General features: G+C 45.0%; 1 protein-coding gene across 1 annotated transcript in view; it reads right to left on the bottom strand.

Moving 5' to 3' along the window:
• Positions 1 to 7,008, bottom strand: part of LOC143960488 (aldo-keto reductase family 1 member B1-like) — a 30,159-nt gene extending 23,151 nt beyond the window's left edge. The window contains exon 1 of the mRNA XM_077469135.1: positions 6,843 to 7,008. Within this exon, the coding sequence (XP_077325261.1) occupies positions 6,843 to 6,914 (72 nt within the window). The 5' untranslated portion in view covers positions 6,915 to 7,008. The remainder of the gene's footprint in view (positions 1 to 6,842) is intronic.
• Positions 7,009 to 23,958: the final 16,950 nt, after the last annotated feature.

Raw genomic sequence — 23,958 nt, 5'->3', positions numbered from 1 at the left:
TACACAGCAAAGCACCCTTCCGCCGTGTAAATCCTTTCTGGGCATGCGCCATTCTTAGTCCGTCGAACTAGCCTACTGACGAGCGGATTGTCCGCTGAAACCAAAGTACGACGGACAGAATTTCGAAAAATCCAAAATACTTAGTACGCCAGACTGCACGCTGAAAAAGTCCGCTGAAGCCCACACACGAGCGGACTGTCCGCTGAAATGTGTTTCGACGCCATACAGTCCGCCCGTGTGTACGCGGCACTAGGCCCCTTTCACAATGACTGATGCACATATCTCCGCTGACACCCACCAACATCCAATTTGCTAAAAACAAACAGATGGGGATCCGTTCCCCATCTGTCTATCAGATCGTATGACAGTTGGGCAGAAACGGACAGGCGGTCCTTTTACATCCAACAGCCCATTGAGGAAAGCAGGCGGTGTTCATGTCTGCTCCGCATTAGCGGAGCAAACACTGACTTGTCATCCGCTTGCTCAGTGGGGATCAGAGAGGAGAGATCCCGTGCTGTGCGGGCAGATCTGCTGGTGGACTTCGCTAGTGTGAAAAGGGGCCTTAAGCAATATAGAGCAGTTTGTAAATGTTATACATTGTTTATAGCTCTTACAGCATATGTGATCTGGCACAAGACATCTTTTGTGGGTCAGCCCAGAATATGCAGAAGAAATCAGCCAACAATTACTTTTTTTTAAATTTCCGTGCAGGTTTCCTTGCTGGGGTGGAACGGAGCAATAGAATGTGGGATACTAGAAAAAAAAAAGAAAAAAGGAGGGCAAGTGACAATATGTTTATTTCTATATTTTATTATTATTTCATTCATGGTAGTTTACTAAGACTGATGCACTCACAATCTGGTGTAGCTGTGCATGGTAGCCAATCAGCTTCTAACTTCAGCTTGTTCAATTAAGCTTTGGAAATAAAACCTGGAAGCTGATTGGTTTCTATGCAGAGGTGCACCAGGTTTTGCACTCTCCAGTTTTAGTAAATAACCCCCTGTGGCATTTAAGAGGTGTATTTGATATCATAGGACACCATTTAAAAAAACAGCCCTGTGAGCACCTCCAGCGGCCATGATTTACTATCGGTGCAACAGGGACACTATGCAGATTTTGCATTTGACCAGATACAGTGCCTTGCAAAGGTATTCACCCCCCTTGGCATTTTTCGGGTTGCCCCACAACCTGGAATTAACATGGATTGTTTGAGGATTTGCATCATTTAATTTACAGAACATGCCCACAACTTTGAAGATGTTTTTTTTATTGTGAAGCAAACAACAAATAGGACAAAATAACAGAAAAAGTCAATGTGCATAACTATTCACCCCCCTAAAGTCAATACTTTGTAGAGCCCCTTTTGCGGCTATCACAGCTCCAAGTCGATTTGGATAAATCTCTTTTGAGCTTGTCACATCTTACCACCGGGATTTTTGCCAATTTATCTTCATCTTTAGCTACTTCAAGTTGGATGGTTTGCCCGTGTGAACAGCAATCTTTAAGTCTGGTCACAGATTTTCTATTGGATCTGGGCTTTGACTAGGCCATTCCAACACATTATGTTTCCCCTTAAAGTGGAAGTAAACCCACTTTTTTAACTTTTACCTACAGGAAAGCCTATAATAAGGCTTACCTGTAGGTAAAAAAAATATCTCCTAAACCTGTATGGTTTAGGAGATATTCCCCTCGGTATGCGCCGCTGACTGCAGCGGCGCATGCGCACAAGGGGGTTCTCTCCGCGAAAATCCGGCAGCGCTCGTCCGGCCGGATTTAAATCTCCCGCGCGCATGCGCGGGAGTGACGATATCGCGGCTCCGGCCACTCACAGCGCCGGAGCCGCGATACCCGGAAGAGACGCCGAGGGAGCATGTCGGCTTCCTCGGCGTGGATCGGGCGAGATGTCGGGGCCTCGTTCTAAGGTAAGTATTTCATAATGAGCTAGTATGCGGTGCATACTAGCTCATTATGCCTTTTGCTTTGCAGGTTTAAAAAAAAAAAAAAAAAAAAATGCGGGTTTACTACCGCTTTAAATCACTCATGTGTTGCTTTAGCAGTGTGTTTGGGGTCATTGTCCTGCTGGAAGGTGAACCTCAAATCACACACAGAGTGGTACAGGTTTTTCTAAAGAATATCCTTGTATTTAGCACCATCCATCTTTCCCTCAACTCTGACCAGTTTCCCAATCCTGAAAAACATCCCCACAGCATGATGCTGCCACCATAATGTTTCACTGTGGGGATGGCGTTCTTTGGGTGATGTGATGTGTTGGGTTTGTGCCAGACATAGCACGTTCTTTGATGGCCAAAAAGTTCAATTTTAGTCTCATCAGAGCACCTTCCTCCATACATTTTGGGAGTCTCCCACATGACTTTTTGCAAACTCAAACATGCCATTTTGTTTCTTTTTGAAAGTAATGGCTTTCTTCTGGCCACTCTGCCATAAAGTCCAACTCTATGGAGAATACGGCTTATTGAAGTCCTATGTACAGATACTCCAGTCTTTGCTGTGGAACTCTGCAGCTCCTCCAGGGTTACCTTAGGTCTCTGTGCTGCCACTCTGATTAATGCCCTCCTTGCCCGGTCCTGAGTTTTGGTGTGCAGCCATTTCTTGGCAGGTTTGCCGTTGTGACATGTTCTTTCCATTTGGTTATATTAGATTTGATGGTGCTCCTAGGGATCATCAAAGATTTGAATTGTTTTTTATAACCTAACCCTGAACATTGTCCCTTACTTGTTCGGAGAGTTCCTTGGTCTTCATGGCAGTTTGGTTAGTGGTGCCTCTTGCTTAGGTGTTGTAGCCTCTGGGGCCTTGCAAAAAGGTTTGAATATGTAATGACAGATCCTGTGACACTTAGATTGCACACAGGTGGATATCATTTCACTAATTATGTGACTTCTGAATATAATTGGTTGCACCAGACATTTTTATGGGCTTCAAAACAAAGGGGGTAAATACATATGCACATGCCAATTATCAGTTTTTTATTTCTGAAAAGTTTTATGTATATATTTTTCTAATTTTACTTCACCGACGTAGACTATTGTGTTCTGATCTATCACATACAGTGTGATACCTGTTTGCTAACTAGTTAATAAACTTTCTTTTTGTCATTTCCTACTTACACTTTTTTTTAAATATCTAAGACATACATTTCTTAGGTCCCAGGATCTCGAGGCTATGGCCTTGCTGTCTTTGGTTGCTAAGCAACTGTTGAACATCGACTCTCCATCACGTTTAGGGGATATTTCCATTACATGCAGCCAGTGACATAACTGGCATATGTGCACTGAAGGATGCTGTTCCTTCCAAACCCTGTGGCATGAACGGGGGCTCCTGCATGCACGGGGTTATGTCATTCCGGTTCCGACCACCATTATCCTTATATTGATTGGTGTCTGTATGCAGAATGATTCCTATATTGGTGTCAGTGCAAAGAATGACTCTTATATTGGAGTCAGTTCAAAGAATGACTCTTATATTGGAGTCAGCAGGAAGAATGATCCTTACATTAGTGTAAGTGAAAAGAATGCTCAGTATATTGGTGGCCTTTGGGAAGAATGCTCCTTAGACTGTTGGTCAATGGGGATGCTCTTTACATTGGTGGTCAGTGGGGAGAATGCTCCTTACATTGGTGGTCAGTGGGAAGGGTCCTCCTTACATTGGTGTCAGTGGGAAGAATTTTCCTTACAATGGTGATCAGTGGGAAGAATGATCATTGAATTGGTGTCAGTGGGAAGAATGCACCTTACATTTGTGGTCAGTATGCTCCTTACATTGATGTCTGTATGAAGAATGACTATTATATTGTTGTCAGAACAAAGGATGACCCTTATATTGGAGTCAGCAGGAAGAATGATCCTTACATTAGTGTAAGTGGGAAGAATGCTCCTTATATTGGTGGTCTTTGGGAAGAATGGTCTTTACACTGGTGGTCAGTATGAGGAATGCTCTTTACATTTGTTTCAGTGGGGAGAATGATCTTTACATTGGTGTCCGTGGGAAGAATGAATTATAATGGTATCCGTGGAAAGAATCACTCTTATATTGGTGTCACTCCCCTGCGGCTTGCTACACTGTATTCCAATCGCAATGCCCTTGCGATCTGCTGCAGGGGTCACTTCAATTTGACACTCTAAACGCAGTTCGTGAACACACTGCGTTTGCCCGTATTGGATCACATGGTACAAAAGTATCATGCAATGCGATTGCCATACTTTTCAAAAAGTCATGCATGCACTATTGGTGTCTGTGGGTAAAATGGTAATTTGACTGGTGGTCAGTGGGAAGAATAACTCTTATATTGGTGCCAGCAGGAAGAATGTTAATTAGATTGGTGGCCAGTGGAAAGAATTCTCTTTACATTTGTCAATGGGAAGAATGATTTATAATGGTGTCAGTAGGAAGAATGCTTCATATGTTGGTGTCAGTGGGAAGAATGTTCTTCATATTTGTGTCAGTGGGAAGAATGACTTATATTGATGTCAGTGGGAGAACTTCTGGTGGATTACTGTGATGAGCTGACTAGACGTGGGAACGGGTACTTTTTAAAATCATGTACCCGCTCCCTTGCCCTCAAAAAAAGGACCAAAAGTAGAAAAGGAGGGAGAGAGGAGAGCATAAAGGAGAACTTCCTCTTTCACATATGTATCAGTGGCAAGAATGCTCCTTACATTGGCGGCAGCAAATAAATGCTCCTTTATATTGGTGATCTGTGGGAAAATGCTTCTTACAATGGTGACAGTGGGAAGAATGTTCCTTACATTGGTGATTTGTGGGTACATTTTTTTTATCAGTGGGGGCCATTGGGTAACTGCTCCTTACACTGGTGATTGGTGAGAAGAATGCTACTTACACTTACACTGTGGGGGGTCAGAACGGCATACATTGGGGGGTTGGGAAGGGCACACACCAGGGGGGCTAAAAGAACATACACCAGGGGAGGTTCATGAGGGCAGACACTGGAGGAGGGCACAGACCAGGGTCAAGAGGGCACACAAAAGGGTGGTCACAATTCTTTAATGAGCCCAATTTCTCACTGTGCTACATGAAAAGCTAACAGCACCTCTATGCTAAGCTGCAATAACTCAGCAGACTAAGCATAGAGGTGCCTGTAAACTAACCCATGTTGTACTGCTAGTTAAGCTTACCTCCAGGAAGTTCACAGTCACTCGTCTCCCTCTGCTCATACCTCCCTCTTCCAGGTGGGCGCTATCTTGGGGGTCAGGCACATCCCCATCCCTCCCTCTCAAGCAGCAGAAGCCAGGAAACTCCAGCCTACTTAAGTAGCAGTCTGCAGAAGAGAGGCTGGGAAACTGCTGGGGGGGGGGGGGGGGCTACAGGGATGGAGAATCCAGTCCCAATGTGTCTGTGCAGTAATTCCTAATGCTGTGAGAATGGCTGTGAGCTGTCCCATCTCCTGGGGCATGCTCAGCCTCAGAGTCTGTAATATTTTCTCAGGGGGAGCAATTGCCCCATTGACCCCCCCCCCCCCCAGAGCCGCCCCTGCTTATAGCAAAGTGAATTTTCCCATAAGAAATAATGGAAACTCAGATGATTCGTTCACAACCATATTGCTACACTTGGAGGCACAAAAAAGGTTATTGGCGCACTCCAGCTGGGTTTGTTTCCATTACCATTAGAGGAGAGATATACTGTATATACTATTAGAGAAGAGATATACTGTATATATTATTAGAGGAGATATACTATTAACTGGTCAATCTGGTAAATAACATCAGACCCATTAACTTTAACCCCATTTTGTTACTGGCCGATTAATTGATCATGAAAATAGTAATCGATGAATTTCATAATCGATTAGTTGTCGATTAATCGATTTGTTGTTTTCAGCCCTAGTTTAGTAGACTTTTTTCACTCATCAATATTAACAATATTTTATTTAAGTAGCGCTGTTTATTTTTTGATTTACTGTTTATGGTGTGTGTATATCTCACATGAAAATGGCAGCTTATATGGTCACATTCATTTTTTTTTCATTCAGCGCTGATCTCATATATATATATATATATATATATATATATATATATATATATATATATATATATGTCTGTAGATATCTATACAGACTTATGAATAAGAGAGAAGAAGGCACACTGGCTAATCCATACAACATTGACAGTAAGTACAGGGTGTAGAGAATGCACAGATTTCAAGACATAGAGCACTATGGGGTTGATTTACTAAAGGAAAATAGACTGTGAGTAAATGAGGTGAAGCTTCACTTTTCAAAGAATTACCCAATCACATGCAAGGAAAATATTAAATAAATAAAAAAAACAGCATTTTTGCTTACATGTGATTGGATGATGGGAGTTAGCAAAGCTTCCCCTATTTACTAAGCTATGGAGCAACTGTCGAAGTGCACAGTCTATTTCCCTTTAGTAAATCCATCTCAATAGGGTTGAGTTACTAAAGGCAAACAGACTGCATTTTGCAAATGCAGTTGCACTCTGTAGATCGCCCGCCTGGATAGAGAAGACATAGACACAGAACATGGATATACAGATGATTACAGACGGTATACACGAGTAGATATAGGAAGTGATGTGTGGGGGAAGGGCAGACTACAGACATAGCAGAACACATGGGCACAGCAGTGCCAAGCTTCACAGTCATATATTCAACTAACAATAGTATTTAAAAAAGGAAAGTCCTTGTGATATGTGTATGGAGATGTGTGTGTGATATGGGGGTCAGTCATTTCCTATAAATAGGAGTTATAGAGGCGGAGGGTCCCTATCACACACAGGCAGGTCTCTGTATGGGAGGGTAGATTCCATAGAGGACAGGGTGGCACACAAGCCCACAATAGCCCTCACCTTCCATGTGCCCAGGCCCAGGATGGGCATCTTGGCCCCGGTATAAAGCTCCACATACAGCGGTCCCTTCATATCTTCTGCAGCTCTCAGATGACTGCTCAATCTGCCTCCGATCTCTGCTAATACCAGCCGCTGGGAGGATTCCTATTGGCGGAGAATGAGAGTGGGACGACGCTGATTGGAGGCTGTGTGTGGTGGGGCGGGAACCTGGCCCTTCCTTCAGGCGGGATGGTTGAGACTCACTCGACTTTAACTGGCGCTGTGCCAGCCGTGTGCAGCGTATGACTCCCCTCCCCCTCCCCCGTGTAGCTGCCATTACCTAAACTGTTGTACCCAGATTTCTCCTCACTCTTTGTGACATCTTTACCTTGACAGGAATAGGAGGAATCTCTCCAAAAGAGTTCTGACAACCATAAAATCCTGACAGGAGTTCCAATTCTTCCTCACTCTAAGAACTAAGATGAATGTGTATTGTGTTCATACACTGTGAGTGCAGTTCTCAGAGGAGCGCAGTGCAGGAAAGCCACATTCTGTGCACATTGGACCGATGCCGTCCCCACTGACTCTAAGCCCCCGTACACACAGTCGGACATTTCGACAACCAAATCCGTTGGATCTTGTCCGAAACTGTTGCATACACATGGTCGGACAAAGTTGTCGAAAAATCCGATCTTTCAGAACGTGATAACGTAATTTCGTTACGATGGGACTACGTTCAGGCTAGTAGCCAATAGCTTTGATGTACGAATTTGATCTGAGCATGCGTGGCACTTTGTCCGATCAAAGTTCTCTACACATGATCGGAGTATGTCCTATCGGACCAGTTTGTCGGAAAATATTTCCAGCAAGTTGGAAAATTTGGTCCGACGGAAACAGTCCGATGCATACCACACACAGTCGGATTATCTGACAACACGGTCCGATAGGACACATTCCGACGGATTCTCCGACCCTGTGTACGGGGGCTTAGACTTCAGAAATGAGCGATCGCTTGGCAGGTGATCGCTCACTACTCCGTCCTCCCTGAGAGGAGAGCAGTGATGTCATCCACCAGCTCTCTGCGCTGATAGGCTGAGCCAATTGTCAGTCAGGCATCTGGTTTGACCCCAACATTATTGTCAGCATCTCTCCAGTCTGCAGTGGCTCTGTGACAGGATTGAGGCCTCTGTCGGCTGAATCGGGGTCACAGAAGTAAAGAAATAAGGGCACTCCTGTGAGCCAGAAAAGAAGAATGACCAAAAAAGCTTTGGCTGTTCTTCTCTTTTAACACCTTCCCGCCCGGTCTATAGCACATTTATGGCCAGGTGGTGGCTTTACCATTCTGACTGGACATCATATGATATCAACTATGCCTCTGCCTACTGTCTATTTCTGCCTTTTACCTCCACTGACCTCAGCCTGTTGACCATGTTTTTTCCTGACCCTTGGAGTGATCTTTCACCCTGCTACACAGGGGTTTTACATATGTGAGGGGCTCCAGAATAGTGTTCTGAGTTGAGAAAAACTGTTTTTGGTTTTCTGTGTTCCTAGAACAGGGTCTGGTTGCCCAGCGGCTTCAAAGCGATTTGGGTGGGAGAAGCCTCTACCCCGTCCCCATTCTTTCCTGACAGATGCCCTAAGCTTGATGGACCATGTACTAACTATGGACAGTATTCCTGCCTGCTGCATGGACGATCCTTTTGCTGCTGCTAACCACATCCCTGCCTGATATCTGGACCCAATGCTTTGGCTGTGCCAGGGCCGTTTTTAAGGCAGGGCAAAAGGAGCAGCTGCCCTGGGCCCTATCATTGTTGTGGGGCCCAAAGCAGCTGCCTCATACTTCCCAACTATCCCAGTTTAAATTCCCTTATCCCTTGAAGTTTTAGTCCCGTGCTGTGTCCCGATATCTCAGTGTAAAGTTCTGTTGCTGCTGCCCAGCTCTGCCCTTTTGCCATGTACAGAGGACTCACCTGCAGACCCTGTGTTTACATGTAAATTAATATGTAAATAGCCATGGACCACTGCATTGATATGTAAATAGAGGCGACATTCATATGTCTATCATGTCCCCCTGAGGTCATATCTACCATCACTTCTGCTGAATGCTGCCCACTGGGGAGGTAAAGGAGCATGCTTGAAAGTCCTGCCCACAACTATAGTCATTAAGCTGAACATCAGCCTGTTCTACAAAAGGTAAGCAAACTGAAGGTGGAAGCCTTCTTCAAAATAACACGCTGCCACAGCACCCTGAATTTTGGTGCATGTGAACAGTCATTGCACGGTAAGGATATGCAGTTACCTCTAGGAACCAATCAGTGAGCAGTAATAATGTGCAGTAACCTCTAGCAACCAATTAGTGAGTGGTATAGATGTCCAGTAACCTCCAACAATCAATAAGTGAGCAGTATTGATGTACAGTAATCTCTAGAAACCAATCAACAAGCAGAAGTCATGTGCTGTAAACTCTAGAATATAGACAGTGAGCCATAATGTGTGCTGTAGCCTCTAGCAGCCAGTCAATGAGCGGTTATGATACACTGTAACCTCTGGCAACCAATCGCAATCGCTCTGATTCAGTAAACTGATTTTAAGTCTTGCTGCTATTTATTGTATGTCTCAGAGCACGTGGAGAGCGAAATTGGATGGGGGGGCCCAAGAAAACATTTGCCCAGGGTCCAATCAATAATAAAGACGGCCCTGGGCTGTGCTGACAACATCTCTACCTGTACTGACTATTCCTGCCTGTTTTGCTGTCGCTGTCCACGTTCCTGCCTGCTGCCTGGACCGATGCTCTCCTCTGTGGACCACTGCACTACTAAAACCACAGCTAATCTTTTCTTTACCCTTTGCCCAGCAGAATGTATTTTGTTTTGTAATTGGTATGTACAATACATGCTATGTGTTAGAAATATGAAGGGCCTTTAACAATGTGATTGGTTGGCAGGAACGTATGTGTGTATTTTATGCTCCTATAACACCTGACAGTTCTACTTGGATGTTGGGCCTCTGTATGTGACCAGGCTATGTAAAAGTTACACCATACTCAGGAGGAGTAGCAGAATGTATTTTGGGGTGTCCTTTTTGCTACGTACATGCTGTGTGTAGGAAATATCTTATAAATGGACAACTTTGTGTAAAAAAAATGGGTTTTCATTTTTTTTTACACATTTTCCCAAAACTTCTAAAAAAAAATAAACTATTCAAAACACTCATTATGCCTCATAGATTATACATTGGGGTGTTAGCTTTCCAAAATGGGGTCATTTTGTGGGCGTTTCCATTGTCCTGGTGCTCCAGGGTCTTCAAAACTGTAATAGGTGGTTGAGAAATGAGATGTGTAGTTTATGCTTGTAGAACGCCTGACAGTGCTACTTAGATGTTGGGCCTCTGTATGTGGCTATGTAAAAGTCTCACACATGTGGTATCACCATGCTCAAGAAGAGTAGCAAAATGTATTTTGGAGTGTCATTGCAAGTATGCATGTGCTGTGTCAGAGAAAAAACTTGTTATTATGGCAATGTTATGTAGAAAAAAAAAATGTAATGTTCCCAAGAATTGTGGGAAAAAAAATAAAATTTCAAAAAACTCACCATGCCTCTTACTAAATACCTTGGAATGTCTGCTTTACAAAAAGGGGTATTTGTACTTTCCTGGCTTGTTAGGGTCTCAAGAACTGAGATAGGCCCTTCAGTACATCAGGTGTGATCAATTTTCAATGATTTGCACCATAGCTAGTAGACTGTATAACTTTCAACGAGACCAAATAATATACACTAATTTGGGTTATTTTTACTAAAGATATGTAGCAGTATACATTTAGGCCCAAATTTATCGGTTCTCGGCTATCTTCAGCCGTTCTCTGCTATTTTCGGCCACATTCGGCCGTTCTCGGTGGCTTTTGGCTTTCCGAAAGCCGCCGAGAACGGCCGAAAATAGCCGAGAACGGCCGAGTGCGGCCGAAAATACCCGGAAGCCACGAGAACGCCAAAAAGTCTTAGAAACAGCGGGGGATCGGCGTATAACACGCACCCCCGATTTCCCCCTGATTTTAGGGGGGAAAAAGTGCATGTTATACGCCGATAAATACGGTATTTGCAAAATTTTACAATAGAAACTAAAAAAAAGTGTTGTTTTTTTCAAAAATGTCTCTCTTTTTTTGCTCATATTGCAAAAAATGAAAAACCCAGCAGTGATTTAATACCACCAAAAAAAAAGCTCTGTTTGGGACAAAACAAATGATAAAAATGTAGTTTGGGTACAGTGTAGCATGACTAAGTACTTGTCATTCAAAGTGTGAGAGCGCTGAAGGCTAAAAATTGGTCTGGGAAGGAAGGGTATATAAAAGCCCTTTATTGAAGGGGATAAACAAAAAATAGACAATTTTGAAAAAAAATATATATATTTTTACTTTATGCTAGAAAACTTTTCCAGAAAAAAAGAAATATATTTATCAGTTTAGACTGATAGACAAAAGGTACAGTGTCTACTAAATAGGGTATAGATTTATGGCATTTCTATTATTATTTTTTTTATACTAGTAATGGCAGCAATCAGTGATTTTTAGCGGGACTGCAACATTGCGGCAGACACAGACACCTAACTGACATTTTTTACACTTTTTTTGGGGACCAGTGACATTATTACAGTAATCAGTGCTAAAAATATGCACTGTTATTGTACTAATGTCACTGGCAGGGAAGGGGTTAACATCAGGGGCGATCAAGGGGTTAAATGTGCCCCCTGTTTGTGTTTGGGGGACTGTGTGAATGGGGAAACACACAGATCTGTCTCACTGCTTAGCAGAAAGACAGGATCCGTATGATCTCCGCAGTCAGAACAGAGATTTGCCTCGTTTACACAGGCAGATCCCTGTTCTGTCACTGCGAGGAACGATCGCAGGTGGCTGGCAGGACCCGCTGATTGGCTTCCCCGCTGGCCAATGGGAGCGCACGTGCCACCGGCCCACAAAAGCGGGTTTCATGAGCCGACATACAGCTATGGCGATTTGCGGGATCGTGCTATCCTGCTGTAGTATAATGACGGCGACTGGTTGGCAAGCGGTTAAAGTGCAACAGTGCTGAAAGCTGAAAATTGGCCTGGGCAGGATGGGGGTGAAAGTGACCAGTAGGCAAGTGGTTAAAGATAAGGTTCACCTTTACAAAAAAAAAACTGCCTATGCAGATAAGGGGCATCTGTAGATAAGAGTAAAGTGTGCAGCTTTGAGCAAAGTTGAATAATGTCCTTGTTATAACTGTAGGCCATTTGTGTACCTTATAAAAGCTGACTTCTAGGACATTGCTAAGCGAGGCCCAGCTCTTACTGTTCACCTTCACCAACACAGAGCGAGCTCTTTCTCTGATTCAAGCTCCCTCACATGCACTTCCTCTCCTCTGTTGCAGTACCTCTGGGCTCAGCGTTTGAGAGCTCACTCCTATGATGGTGAAGGTGAACAGTTAGGCAGCTATTAGCAACATCCTTAGCATTGTCCTAGAAGTTTTCCCACCAGGCTTCATTAGGTACATGCATAGCCTACACCTATAGCAAGGGCATAAACAAAAAGAAGGGGGGCTTAAAGTGGTTGTAAACCCACAAAAAAAACCTGCAAGACAAAGGCATAATGAGCTAGTATGCATAGCATACTAGCTCATTCTGAAATACTTACCTTAGATCGAAGCCCCCGTAGCGGTCCCTGCACACCGATCCTGCTGGCGACATCGCTACCGGAGTTACTTCCGGGTACCGCGGGCTGCGATGACGGCACACTAACGCGCCGTTTCTTCAGTGCGCATGTGCCAATGACGTCGGCACATGCTGATACAGGGGATAGCACCTAAACTGTGACGGTTTAGGAGATATCTGGGTAGCTACAGGTAAGCCTAAGGCCTCGTACACACGATACAAAAATCAGAAGGGAAGTCTGAAGACAAACTGTCTGCAGATTTTCTTATCGTCAGTACAATGAAGGCCCCTTGAACCACTTTTAGGGAAAGGGAGCCTTGACTGTTGGAAGCATGGCATCACTGTGGGTGTGAACCTGAAAGAGAAGTTAATTAGTTCCTTTAGGATTGGCTACAAGACCTGAGGTGACTGGGTGGAAAGGCTATGGCAGTGGTCATCAACCCTGTCCTCAGAGCCCACTAACAGGCCAGGTTTGCAAGATAACTGAAATACATCACAAGCGATATGATTTGCTGCTCAGTGATTGCAGTATTCTAGTCTGCATCTCTCCAAGGTAATACATAAAACCTGGCCTGTTAGTGGGCCCTGAGGACAGGGTTGATGACCACTGCGCTATGGTGAGGCACATCCAACTGCTCTGAGGAGATTCAGCTGTCACAAGAGTTGCTAGGTGAGTATCCCTCCTCTGTTCCCAGGCCCTTCACAAAAAAAATCTCACAGGTGCTCTGATCCACCATGCTGACTGATCCCCAGCCCCTGTAAGGTCCTCAGTACTTCAGTCAGACATTGGATTAGTACTGGAGCCAATGGTAAGGATGAGCTCAGGGTGTTCGCATGCTCCACGTGCAGAGCCCGCCAGGAAGTCGGCGCAGCGCTGCGCTAATCACAGGCAGTGAGACATCGTGCGCCTGCAGAGATTGGGCAATGTCTCACTGCCTATGATTAGTGTAGCGCTGCGCCGACTTCCTGGCGGGCTCTGCACGTGGAGTATGCGGACACGCCTGAGCTCATCTCTAGCCACTGGCAATGAATTTGCTGGCTCCACTCCTACAATCCCCACTCTGCGCATAGCTCTACAGGATCATTTACATGGCCCTGACCTTCCTAGAATTCATGGACCTCTGTTGCTACCCCCACCAGAGTGCGTCTCTCAGCCATCACATCCCCTGAAAACTGCTGCTCTGACCAGAAGGTGTCTCTCCTCCACACCCAGCGGCCTTCCCCTATGCTCATTCCTGCATGGAATGGGGCCCTTCACCAGATACTGGCGCTAGCTCCTCTTCTGCTTTCATCGCTCACTCCTCTGCCCACAACCTGTGAAGACTTTTAATGCAGCATCTTCCTCTATTAATGGACACCGCCTTCCCTATCCTTGGATCCCAGAGCACTGCCATCATGTGTGAATGGACCTCAGACCTTGGACACTTCACACCCTGGATTCTATCAGAGAGACTGAGTTTTCTGTGCTCTACAGGGCTGGAACTGATGTGTCCTGTCAGCTCTCATCTCCTCCAGCATATAACTCATCTCCTCTCACTGCCTGTGTGAGAGATCAGGTTTCAAACAGCAGGAGGCACCTATTAACTCTTTGCATCCCTGCCTCAGCCTGCATGCCAGCCAGCTCTCATCTTCAGTGCCATGTGATTTCAGTATTATAGCCTCCCCAAATGACATGCCTCAGATTCTCAGGGCTTCTGTGTCACTTGAGGCAGGAGGCTCCTTCTTATTAACCCTGCATGTCCCAGCACAACCTCTGACACACAGGGTCAAATCCTGGAATCCAGACTCTCCTTCCAGCTCTGTCTACAATCATCAGTCCTCCTACTCTACCTTCTTTGGGTAAGGCCTGTTTCACACGAACTGTCCCCATTAAGGTACGCCTGTCAGTTTTTTAGGCGGACCTGAACGGACGCACCATAGACTTCTATGGAGCATCAGATGTCAGCGGTGACATATCCGCTGACATCCGACCCACTTTTCCATCCGAGGATCGGATTGGGTAACCACGGACTCTACGGTCCATCTTCATTCCGATCCCCCATAGGGGAGAGCAGAGCTTTGACAGGTCCGTCCCTGCACAGTGTGCAGAGACAGACCTGTCATGTTCCTGCTTAGCGGGGATTGACATAGCGATCCCCCGCTGAGCAGAGCAGGCTCCGTACATGGACACGTCCGTGTGAAGGAGCCCTAAGTATAATTATGGGGTGGTCTGAGATAAGTCAAGTGTAGCTGTTTTAGGGCCCCTGATGCATTTGTGCAGCAGTCCAATCAAATGTTATGTTTGCTTTATTGTCTGTCTAGCAAGCTGTGGCTTCCACCCCATCCCTAGGGTCTGGTTCTCACCTACGTGGCCCTCTATAATCAATTTTGCCATCAATTTGCACTTAGTACAGGGGATTGAATAAATAAATGTTAAAAATGGCACAATGAGTTCACTGATGTGCTGACGCTGGTGCTTTCCACAGACATTTGAGATATAGAAAGATATTGATGTTAATACTAAAGGGGAAAATCTAAGCAGCTTCCTTGTATTGTTGGGAACTGGCTGCATAGTTTCTGTGCCTATGCATTTCTATACAAAAAAATAAAAAATGAATTACAGAATTAGTCCCTTCTTCCCTATTCAGTTCTGCGGATCTCAGTTGGGAGATCTACAAAATATATGGAAGGCTGTGCTGTTTCATTTTGATACCCAGTTTTGCCCAAAAATTGGCTGCCTGAAAATAACTACATTTTGACTGCCGAAATGTTAGTCTATGGCAGTGATGGCGAACCTTGGCACCCCAGATGTTTTGGGACTATATTTCCCATGATGCTCATGCACTCTGCAGTATAGTTGAGCATTGTGGGAAATGTAGTTCCAAAACATCTGGGGTGCCAATGTTTGCCTGGTCTATGGTATATGTATATTGACCTGCGTTGGTAGCGGCCAACTTTTTTCACTCTAGCGCTGACTTTTACTCTGCATATGGTTATTACTCATGTGCCAGCACAGGCCAACTTCTTTTCAGTCACATGCAAAGATCCTCAGTGGTATACAAATAGGCAACTGCTTATCTGTTTAATGAGAGCCACTGTGTGCACACGACTTTTCCCTTGCCGGTGGTGCCCACTCAGTAGTCGACTGTCTGAATGGGGAATACACCACCAGATTCCAAGTTCAACCCTCCTAAGATGAAGGATGCCAGTGAAAGTCTCAAGGATGTTGTACTGGCTAGACCTGTACCCTCACAGTAGGGAGGCTTGGATCTTACAGTTGGGATTTAATCAGGGGTTTTGGATCCCTTTCATCCACCCCTAACGCTCCTTTGGGTTTCCTCTCTTGGTTTAGTAACCAAAAAAAAAATGTGTGTGTGTGTATATATAAATATACCAACTTATACAACACTTTCTTTCCTTGCAGGCTTGTCAGTTAATGGTGGTATTGATCAGGAGAATTATTGGGACCAATACTTTTTTGATACAGCACTTTCTTTGCTAAGTTCTCTGGTGCTTCTACACTTCTGGTGAAGGCTGACATTGAATCTGCCTTTCGTTTCCTTAATGTAGACTGCGACTGTTCCATCCCAATAACATGGAAGTCCTGCCATCTTCTGTCCTTTTGGGCATTGAGAATGACATTGTGGGGATGGTCTGCCGACTTCCTGGGGTTAGCTTCTTTCCTTGCTTAAATTCCCAAGGGACTCTAGGAAGCTATGGCTGTAGCAGCTTCAACCTTTTTGGGCCATCTTGTTTTCACATTCCACATGCTTCTGATGGGCAGCGTCTTCTGTGGGTGCCTATGAATAATAATGTATAACAGATGTATATCAGATGTATATCAGATACACGTCATTACGTACCAATTATCAGCTCCTATGTGTGCTCACTTGGAAAGGCGGTTGTCCTTCTTGCACTCCTCTAATTGTCCTTCTTTGAAGAATGGAGGAATTGTCGAATACTGCTGAACTTTGGTCAGCCTCATTGGCCCAACTATTTGTTGTGTAACATTATGCTCTTAGAGCCCTTACCTATTATGGTCAAGTGGTTAACTGTGTCTCTGCACACTCTCCACCTTTGTTCTCCCTGTTGTGTTTTTCTGGTGCTTGGATGTCTTCAGTTGACTGTGTGGTTTAGATGTAGCTAATTGCTGTGGGTCTTCCTTGTCTTTCCTTTTTTGTGTAGTCTCATTTTGACTCCTGTTGCTCCCCCTCCGTGCCACCCCTCCCAGACCTCCCAGGTAACCCGTCTGCAACTTTTGGATGAATGGGCTCCTCCACCTGTCAATGATATCTATCTTTACCCCTGGGGTCGGGCAGCTGGATCTTTTCTCCTTCCTCCTCTACCTGCAGGATATAATTGTGGCTGGTTCGACAGTGGGTACCGCTCCCTCTGCTGTATTGTTTGGCTCAGACTATTTAGCTGGGAGGACATCGCCAAAGTTTTCTTTCAGAGGATTTTAAGGAAAATGGTTGGAAACATCTGACTTGCTTCCCTTATTCTTGGCACCTGTTTTCTGTGCACAACTTAACTGACATCCTCTTCATTTTGCCCTCTGTCTGTTTTTGCATATAGATACAAGGTAAGGTCTGGTGTCACCAGTAACACACCTCCATCCCTGTAATATGCAAAAAAAAAGAGAAAAAGTTGCCCTGGGACTTTAGATGAGGTGAGCACCACTAAGCCAATAAAAAGTAACAAGAGTAAGTTCAGTATATGTTTTTATTCAGTAAAAGTATTACAAGCATTATTGTCGTCAAAGAAAGCCACTTAGTACAAGGTACATAAAACTGGGTTGAATAAAATTGGTAGTAATAGTACATTTGTGTATGAACAATCACATAACATAACATACAAACATCAGGTGTACCCGACATGTTTCGCGAGTCCCAGCTCGCTCTTCAGGGATAGATGTGTATGAATTGTACCTAAGTTGAAAGGATACAGTTTGGTATATGACATGAAACTTGGTATTTTAAGGCAGAGGGTAAGAGGGGCCTAATAAGTAGAGGCCCCATACTCACCATTACAGATAGCCGAGCCAACGTATGTGAAGCCTCCAGACAGTGGCAGCAAGTGTATCGCCAGGGAGCTGAGGAGGCAAAGCCAGAAGAAACCCCACACAGGGCAGATTGGAGGGAAAGCATCGCATGGATGGAAAATGTGTATCCCTATTGGTCTCACTTTGTCCATGGTAAGTATTGACTGTAAACATAAAGGTACCGTATATACTCGAGTATAAGCCGAGATTTTCAGCCTCTTTTTTGAGGCTGAAAGTGCCCCCCTCGGCTTATACTCGAGTCATCGCTGTCTGCCTGCTCGATCAGCGTGTCGAGCAGACAGACAGCGGACATTCTACCCTTCAAACGCCGCGCCTCCGCCTCCGCCTTCGCCTGTGATAGGCGGAACACTGAATTTCCCAGCAGCCTGTGTTCCGCCTATCACGGACATCGTCTCATCCTCGTACTACGGACGAGGATGAGACGATGTCCGTGATAGGCGGAACACAGGCTGCTGGGAAATTCAGTGTTCCGCCTATCACAGGCGAAGGCGGAGGCGCGGCTTTTGAATTTTAGAATGGCCGCCGAGGCGCCGACGAAGAGCGGCGATCCTGGCAAGGCACGGGACGGAGGCAAGGCAAGGCACGGCACGGGACGGGACGGAGGCAAGGCACGACACGGGACGGAGGCAAGGCACGGCACGGGACGGAGGCAAGGAGGCAAGGCACGGCACGGGACGGAGGCAAGGCACGGGACGGAGGCTCGGGACACAGGCTCGGGACACAGGTAGGCTGGACACACACACACACACACACACACACACATGGACACACACACACAGGGATGGATGGATGGATGGAGACACACACACACAGGGATGGATGGATGGAGACACACACACACAGGGATGGATGGATGGATGGAGACACACACACACAGGGATGGATGGATGGATGGAGACACACACACACAGGGATGGATGGATGGATGGACACACACACACACAGGGATGGATGGATGGATGGACACACACACACACAGGGATGGATGGACGGACACACAGGGATGGACGGACACACAGGGATGGACGGACACACAGGGATGGACGGACACACACACAGGGATGGACAGGCATGTCTCACCCTCGGCTTATACACGAGTCAATAAGTTTGCCAGTTTTTTTGGGGGTAAATTGGGGGCCTCGGCTTATATTCGGGTCGGCCTATACTCGAGTATATACGGTATATGTCAGATAATCTGGAGTAATAGGTAAAATACAAGAGTAATAACATGGACAATTCTATATATAATATATACAGTGCCTTGCGAAAGTATTCGGCCCCCTTGAACTTTTCAACCTTTTGCCACATTTCAGGCTTCAAACATAAAGATATACAATTTTTTTTTTTTTGTGAAGAATCACCAACAAGTGGGACACAATTGTGAAGTGGAATGAAATCTATTGGATTTTTGAAACTTTTTTAACTAATAAAAAAATGAAAAGTGGGGCGTGCAAAATTATTCGCCCCCCTTGCGGTAATACTTTGTACAGCCACCTTTTGCTGCGATTACAGCTGCAAGTCGCTTGGGGTATGTCTCTATCAGTTTTGCACATTGAGAGACTGAAATTCTTGCCCATTCTTCCTTGAAAAACCGCTCGAGCTCAGTGAGGTTGGATGGAGAGCATTTGTGAACAGCAGTTTTCATCTCTTTCCACAGATTCTCGATTGGATTCAGGTCTGGACTTTGACTTGGCCATTCTAACACCTGGATACGTTTATTTGTGAACCATTCCTTTGTAGATTTTGCTGTATGTTTGGGATCATTGTCTTGTTGGAAGATAAATCTCCGTCCCAGTTTTAGGTCTTTTGCAGACTCCAACAGGTTTTCATCCAGAATGGTCCTGTATTTGGCTGCATCCATCTTCCCCTCAATTTCAACCATCTTCCCTGTCCCTGCTGAAGAAAAGCAGGCCCAAACCATGATGCTGCCACCACCATGTTTGACAGTGGGGATGGTGTGTTGAGGGTGATGAGCTGTGTTGCTTTTACGCCAAACATATCGTTTTGCATTGTGGGCAAAAAGTTTGATTTTGGTTTCATCTGACCAAAGCACCTTCTTCCACATGTTTGGTGTGTCTCCCAGGTGGCTTGTGGCAAACTTTAGACGAGACTTTCTATGGATATCTTTGAGAAATGGCTTTCTTCTTGCCACTCTTCCATAAAGGCCAGATTTGTGCAGTGTACGACTGATTGTTGTCCTATGGACAGACTCTCCCACTTCAGCTGTAGTTCTCTGCAGTTCATCCAAAGTGATCATGGGCCTCTTGGCTGCATCTCTGATCAGTCTTCTCCTTGTCTGAGCTGAAAGTTTAGAGGGACGGCCAGGTCTTGGTAGATTTGCAGTGGTCTGATACTCCTTCCATTTCAAAATTAACGCTTGCACAGTGCTTCTTGGGATGTTTAAAGCTTGGGAAATCTTTTTGTATCCAAATCCGGCTTTAAACTTCTCCACAACAGTATTACGGACCTGCCTGGTGTGTTCCTTGGTCTTCATGATGCTCTCTGCGCTTTCAACAGAAACCTGAGACTATCACAGAGCAGGTGCATTTATACAGAGACTTGATTACACACAGGTGGATTCTATTTATCACCATCAGTCATTTGGGACAACATTGGATCATTCAGAGATCCTCGCTGAACTTCTGGAGTGCGTTTGCTGCACTGAAAGTAAAGGGGCCGAATAATTTTGCACGCACCACTTTTCAGTTTTTTATTTGCTAAAAAAGTTTAAATTATCCAGTAGATTTAGTTGCACTTCACAATTGTGTCCCACTTGTTGGTGATTCTTCACACAAAATTTACATTTTATATCTTTATGTTTGAAGCCTGAAATGTGGCAAAAGGTTGAAAAGTTCAAGGGGGCCGAATACTTTCGCAAGGCACTGTAAGACTAGAGCCATGAATGGCATGGACAAAGGACTATAGGGAAATGTGGTAAAGAAACACCAGAGACTGGCACGAGTAGAAATAAATAAGGTGAGCAAAAAGAGATGAAAAAGTAATGAAGTGCAAAATGTGGGAGAAAGCCAATGTGATCGGAAACAAGCTACAGGTGAGTACTTGAGGAAAACCAATGAGTATACCTGAGTGAGATAGGTGTATAATTGTATCAGTGGTAGATTCCAGTAAGGGGCATCCACAAGCATGGGTGTCCAGTGAAAGACCAGCTGCAAATGAATCCATGCAGTGCTAAACCTCCAAGTTATATCCAGAAAGGGCTCAAGAGGCTCCGCCCCCAACGTCATGTGTGGATGACAGGAAGGTGCACAAGCACTCCTATAGGTCATCCAGATGGTACAATGCGTGCAGCCGTAATAACGACGCAAAATCTGAGACATTGATCGACTGGCGCATGCACATGGCGCCGATGTGTACTAAGGCCGCGTACACACGGGCGGATTGTCTGTCCAACTTAGTCCGCTGAACCGTGTTTCAGCGGACAATCCGCTCGTGTGTGGGCTTCAGCGGACTTTTTCAGCGGACAATCTGACGAACAAAGTCCGTTCAAACTTGGTTTTGTCCGTCCAAACTTGGTTTCAGCGGACAGTCCGCTCGTGTGTAGGCAAGTTGGACGGACTAAGTATGGCGCATGCTCAGAAAGGATTTACATGGCCGAAGGTTGCATTGCAGTGTATAGGACGTCGTTTTTCTAGTCCCGTCGTACGTGCTGTACACGTCATCACGCACGCTTTCAGCGGACTGTCTGCTCATCGTGTGTGGTCAAGTCCGTTCATGCAAATTTTGAACGGACTGTCTGTCGGATTGTCTGACGAACTTAGTTGGGCAGACAATCCGCCCGTGTGTACGCGGCCTCAGTGGCTTTCTTTGACGACAATAATGCTTGTAATACTTTTACTGAATAAAAACATATACTGTACTTACTCTTGTCCCAGGGCGAAATTTTCTCTTTTTTGTTGCATATTACAGGGATGGAGGTGTGTTACTGGTGACACCAGACCTTACCTTGCTTCTATATTGAATTCGGGTGGAAGACACCCATGCAGCCCAAAACTGGTCTGCTGTCACCTCTGCCAATACTTGCACTATACTTGCATTCTGCGTCATTATAATGTACTAGTTAATATACCATTCAATCTAAAGCCCCATACACACGATCGGACTTTGTACAAACTTTCCCGTGGACTTTTGTACAAAGGGCGTGGTCCACAAGTTTGTATTGCATACACACGATCAGACTTTTTGACAACAAACACGAACGTAGTGACGTCACAACGTACTGACGCCACTTCAAAAGAGGACGTTCAATGACTCCAGCGCCACCTTTGGTCAACTTCTGTATTGTAGTCTGATCTTTTGCATTGGTTCTGAGCATGCGTGTTTGTACCTTGTACAAAAGTCCGATGCTTTTGCATACACACGGTCGGACTTTGCTCCATCGGACTTTTGTTGCCAGAAAGTTTGTCCGTTCGCACAGCCAACAAAAGTCCGATGAAAACAGAAAAAGTTTGTCCGATGGAGCGTACACACAGTCGGATGTTGCTCCAAAACAGCTAATTTGCATGTTTGTTGTCAAAAAGTCCGACCGTGTGTACGGGCCTTAAGGCTCATATCCCCACCCATTTGAAGTGTTGCTTCTTGCTGTTGGTGGCTTTGTTTTTGCTTTGGGAGCTGCGATGAGTATAAAGGGGGATTTCTTGTGCCCTGCTACCCCCATCTGCTCTTTTGTGCGGGTGGGGCCACCTACACATCGGCGCCATGTGCATGCGGCAGCCGTTAAATGTCTGCGATTTTGCGGCGTTGTTCCGGCTGCACGCATTGTACCATCTGGATGACCTATAGGAGTGCTTGGGTACCTTCCTGTCATCCACACATGACGTTGGGGGCGAGGCCTCTTGAGCCCTTCCTGGATATAACTTGGAGGTTTAGCACTGCATGGATTCATTTGCAGCTTGTCTTTCACTGGACACCCATGCTTGTGGATGCCCCTTACTGGAATCTACCACTGATACAATTATACACCTATCTCACTCAGGTATACTCATTGGTTTTCCTCAAGTGCTCACCTGTAGCTTGTTTCTGATCACATTGGCTTTCTCCCACATTTTGCACTTACTTTCTTTTTCATCTCTTTTTGCTCACCTTATTTATTTCCACTCGTGCCAGTCTCTGGTGTTTCTTTACCACATTTCCCTTTAGTCCTTTTGTCCATGCCATTCATGGCTCTAGTCTTATATATTATATATAGAATTGTCCATGTTATTACTCTTGTATTTTATCTATTACTCCAGATTATGTGACATATATCAATATGTTTACAGTCAATACTTACCATGGACATAGTGAGACCAATAGGGATACACATTTTCCATCCATGCGATGCTTTCCCTCCAATCTGCCCTGTGTGGGGTTTCTTCTGGCTCTGCCTCCTCAGCTCCCCGGCGATACACTTGCTGCCACTGTCTGGAGGCTTCACATACGTTGGCTCGGCTATGTGTAGTGGTGAGTATGGGGCCTCTACTTATTAGGCCCCTCTTACCCTCTGCCTTAAAATACCAAGTATCATGCCATATACCAAACTGTATCCTTTCACCTTAGGTACAATTCATACACATCTACCCCTGAAGAGCAAGCTGGGACTCGCGAAACATGTCGGGTACACCTGATGTTTGTATGTTATGTTATGTGATTGTTCATACACAAATGTAATATTACTACCAATTTTATTCAACCCAGTTTTACGTACCTTGTACTAAGTGGCTTTCTTTGACGACAATAATGCTTGTAATACTTTTACTGAATAAAAACATATACTATACTTACTCTTGTTACTTTTTATTGGCTCAGTGGTGCTCACCTCATCTAAAGTCCCAGGGCGAAATTTACTCTTTTTTTTTTTTGCATATAGGGCTCTCTTGTTTCAAGTTGCTTTTTCGTGGGCATTCTTTGGCACCTTTAGGGTTAGTATACTTACTGCCAAGGAAAAACACCCAGTTCATGGTAACTCAGAGGATGTGTTGATCACAGAATCCTTTGTTTTTATCTCTCGCTTATTCTTCCAACCTCAACTAATTCGAATTTTTTCGGTTTTGTGCCCTTTTCCCTGCTGGTCTTGTCTCCTCATGATTTTTCCCACGTACTCTTTTCCCATTGGCGCAGCCATTGCTGCCCATGGGGTGAGTTTTTTCGGATGACATTTATTTTGGATCATCGTTGACTCCTCTGTTTATTGAGCCTCTTGCCATGCCGAATTTTATACTGTGGGGAAAATTTTGCTCTGCTGTTGGCAGAATTAGTTGTCGAAGTTTCCATGGCCTATACTGGCTGCTGGTATTACCTGAGACAATTTGTTTTAGGCCCCTTCATTCTTATCACTCATGTATAGGGTAACAATGTAGGGCATTACCGGCCTGTAGATTCCACCTCCTCTGTTAGGCATGGTATTGCTCAGTGTTGTGC

Source organism: Lithobates pipiens, unplaced genomic scaffold (assembly GCF_037356315.1).
Source record: "Lithobates pipiens isolate NorthernLeopardFrog02 unplaced genomic scaffold, aLitPip1_a1.2 Scaffold_8, whole genome shotgun sequence".
Classification (NCBI taxonomy): Eukaryota; Metazoa; Chordata; class Amphibia; order Anura; family Ranidae; genus Lithobates; species Lithobates pipiens.
The sequence above is the reverse complement of the archived record's forward strand: the minus strand, read 5'-3'. Positions and strand labels throughout refer to the sequence as shown.